At 51.9% G+C, this 3,152-nt stretch overlaps 1 protein-coding gene across 1 annotated transcript; it reads left to right on the forward strand.

Annotated features, from left to right (window-relative positions):
• Positions 1 to 266: 266 nt before the first annotated feature.
• LOC143023975 (uncharacterized) lies at positions 267 to 2,571 on the forward strand. Its single transcript, XM_076182659.1, has 3 exons — positions 267 to 832; positions 880 to 1,570; positions 1,906 to 2,571. Exons 1-3 carry the CDS (start codon positions 267 to 269, stop codon positions 2,569 to 2,571), a joined length of 1,923 nt encoding a protein of 640 aa, XP_076038774.1.
• Positions 2,572 to 3,152: the final 581 nt, after the last annotated feature.

The raw sequence follows: 3,152 nt of genomic DNA on the forward strand, positions 1-3,152 counted from the left end.
TCCTTTCCCATCACATGTAAGGGATAATTGAAAAATAAAATCGACCGTGAGGAAAAAAAATGTTCGTTTTTCGCCCGACAGTCGGCAGTCAAAAAGAGAGAGAAAGATCACGGGGCGCGGGGAATAATTCCAGAGGCGTTTCCTGCCCAAAGGTATATAACCCGGGTGTGGAACTCGCTCACATTGTAAATTTTTGTTTTCTTTTTTTTATATAATAAAAACATTTTTTTTTAAAGTTTCGGAATAAAAAGTATCGGTTAACGAAAATGTATTACATTTGTATTATCGTGTTGGTTTCTTTCGTTGTTTCATCGATCGTTACTCATCAGTCACTTTTAGGAACAGTGTTGCTGCCGGGGCCCGAGGGAAAGAAAGGCGGTGCGGGATCGCCGGGACCGCAGGGTGAAAAAGGTGACACGGGACCCCAAGGCGTCACAGGACCACAAGGGCCGCAGGGGAAGGAAGGTGTTCCAGGGCCGCGCGGTGATACGGGACCGCAAGGACCAAAGGGGGAGGAAGGTGATGCAGGGCCGGAAGGACCGGTAGGACCACAGGGGATGCGAGGGAAGGAAGGAATGAAAGGTCAGATGGGGGGGCGTGGAAAGAAGGGCTTGAAACCGTGGTATTTTGGTAAGGGACCTAGTGGACCGCCGGGGCCGCAGGGAGACAAGGGTGACCAAGGACCGCAGGGGGAAAAAGGTGACCAGGGACCTCAGGGACTGCCGGGGCTGCAGGGAGAGAAAGGCGACCAAGGACCGCGGGGGCTACAGGGGTCGGTAGGACCTCGGGGACTGCCGGGCCCGCAGGGAGATAAAGGTGACCAAGGACCGGCGTAAATTTTTTTAAAGTTTCTAGTTTCTTCATCATTTAAATGAAAATGTGTTTCATTGTCACCATTTTGTTGGTCTCGTTCGTTATTTCATCGATCGTTGCCTATCTGGGTTTACAAATATTTTTACGGCAGGTGAAATTGTTGGGTCCGCAAGGGCCGGAGGGGGGTAAAGGTGAGACGGGGCCGAAAGGAAAGAAAGGCGAGACGGGACCGCAAGGGCCGGAGGGAAAGAGAGGCGATACAGGGCCGCAAGGAGAAGAAGGGGTGCGAGGGCCGGCGGGGTTGCGAGGACCGCAGGGAGAGAAAGGCGATACTGGGCCGGAAGGGCCGGTGGGACCGCGGGGGCCGCAGGGAGAGAAAGGCGACCAAGGACCGCGGGGATCGCGGGGAGAGAAAGGGGAGATGGGAGCTCGGGGGGCGCAGGGAGTTTCCGGGATACCGGGAAAGAAAGGCGATACGGGACCGCCGGGAGAGAAAGGCGAGACAGGACCGCAGGGGCCACAGGGGCCAACGGGAAAGAAAGGCGATACAGGACCGCCGGGAGATAAGGGCGATACAGGACCGCGGGGACCACAGGGGCCGCAGGGGGAAAAAGGTGACCAAGGACCGCAGGGACCACAGGGGTCGGAGCTAGATGTTATAAAAAGAGAATTTAAGAAAATTTTATCGGAAGACCAGGTAGAAAAACTTATTGGAATATTATCTGATATTGAGAGGAAAAAATCAAATGCCGGAAAAGTACGTCGTGTACTGTTATATCGGCCCGCTCGAGGCGGGAATCCCACCTAACGTGTCCATGTTATAGACCTCCTTTTCGGGTCTAAGGTTTTATAAAAAAAAAATTAAATTAGAAAAAAAAAGTGTCGGTTAACGAAAATGTATTACATTTGTATTGTCGTGTTGGTTTCGTTCGTTGTTTCATCGATCGTTACAATCTCTGTAAATTTTTTAAAGTTTCTGATGAATAGAAATATCATTAAATAAAAATGCATTTCATTGCCACCATTTTGTTGGTCTCGTTGGTTATTTCATCGATCGTTGCCTATCTGGGTTTACAAATATTTTTACGGCAGGTGAAATTGTTGGGTCCGCAAGGGCCGGAGGGGGGTAAAGGTGAGACGGGGCCGAAAGGAAAGAAAGGCGAGACGGGACCGCAAGGGCCGGAGGGAAAGAGAGGCGATACAGGGCCGCAAGGAGAAGAAGGGGTGCGAGGGCCGGCGGGGTTGCGAGGACCGCAGGGAGAGAAAGGCGATACTGGGCCGGAAGGGCCGGTGGGACCGCGGGGGCCGCAGGGAGAGAAAGGCGACCAAGGACCGCGGGGATCGCGGGGAGAGCAAGGGGAGATGGGAGCTCGGGGGGCGCGGGGAGTTTCCGGGATACCGGGAAAGAAAGGCGATACGGGACCGCCGGGAGAGAAAGGCGAGACAGGACCGCAGGGGCCACAGGGGCCACCGGGAAAGAAAGGCGATACAGGACCGCCGGGAGATACAGGACCGCGGGGACGACAGGGGCCGCAGGGGGAAAAAGGTGACCAAGGACCGCAGGGACCACAGGGGTCAAAACAAGGAGAGACGGGGCAAGATGTTATAAAAGGAGTATTCAAAAATATTTTATCGGAACAACATGTAGAAGAACTTTTGGATATAGTATCTGATTTTGTGAATAAAAAATTAACTGCGGCACCGCATGGAAGTGTAAATACAGAAAAAAGTCACATCATTGAAATCTTGAGGACTTAGTACGAAATTTGAAGAAAAGATCAATAAAAAAAAATTAAATTAAACACTCCTTGGACGACGGTGAGGAAAGATGAATATACTCGGTTTGACAAGCGAAGATGTAGAGAACAGCATCTTGGCATCCAGAAAAAAGCAACAGCGTTATGCATCGGAAGCTTTGCTGAAAAGCCTCCAAGCCATGGAGACATACGATGCCTCCACCCCCGTTAGGACATTGGCTACCGATATTTTTGGTTCCACCTCGACGCTCGCACCCTTGACTCCGGAAAGGTGCACGGAATCACCCTTGTTTACAAAAAACACGTGGAACACCATAAGCGACGCCGTCAACGACATATCCAAACAAGTCTTGAACCCACACTGGCGGCTATCGTCTGTTGGTTTACAAGTTCTCGGGGACACGGTCGAGTTGACCACGACTCCGCTATTGAATGCCTTCAACGCCTTCGAATGGATGATGCAATGCGCAATCTTGGCGGCGGCGAACAACAACGAGTCGAATTACCACCAACACCCTTCTGCCGTTCTGGACCGCGAACTGGTGCGAACCACCTACAGCGATTTCGGCCGTTTGGTATCGG

This window comes from Oratosquilla oratoria, unplaced genomic scaffold (assembly GCF_046742065.1).
Source record: "Oratosquilla oratoria isolate Oo_2021 unplaced genomic scaffold, ASM4674206v1 SCAFFOLD74, whole genome shotgun sequence".
NCBI classification, from domain to species: Eukaryota; Metazoa; Arthropoda; class Malacostraca; order Stomatopoda; family Squillidae; genus Oratosquilla; species Oratosquilla oratoria.

Bases quoted from the DNA above. Each gene is read 5' to 3' on its own strand.
- LOC143023975 (XM_076182659.1), top strand. From the start codon at position 267: ATGTATTACATTTGTATTATCGTGTTGGTTTCTTTCGTTGTTTCATCG. The intron at 833-879 runs GTAAATTTTTTT...TTAAATGAAAAT, and splicing joins AAAGGTGACCAAGGACCGGC to GTGTTTCATTGTCACCATTT. The intron at 1,571-1,905 runs GTACGTCGTGTA...TTTTTACGGCAG, and splicing joins AAAAATCAAATGCCGGAAAA to GTGAAATTGTTGGGTCCGCA.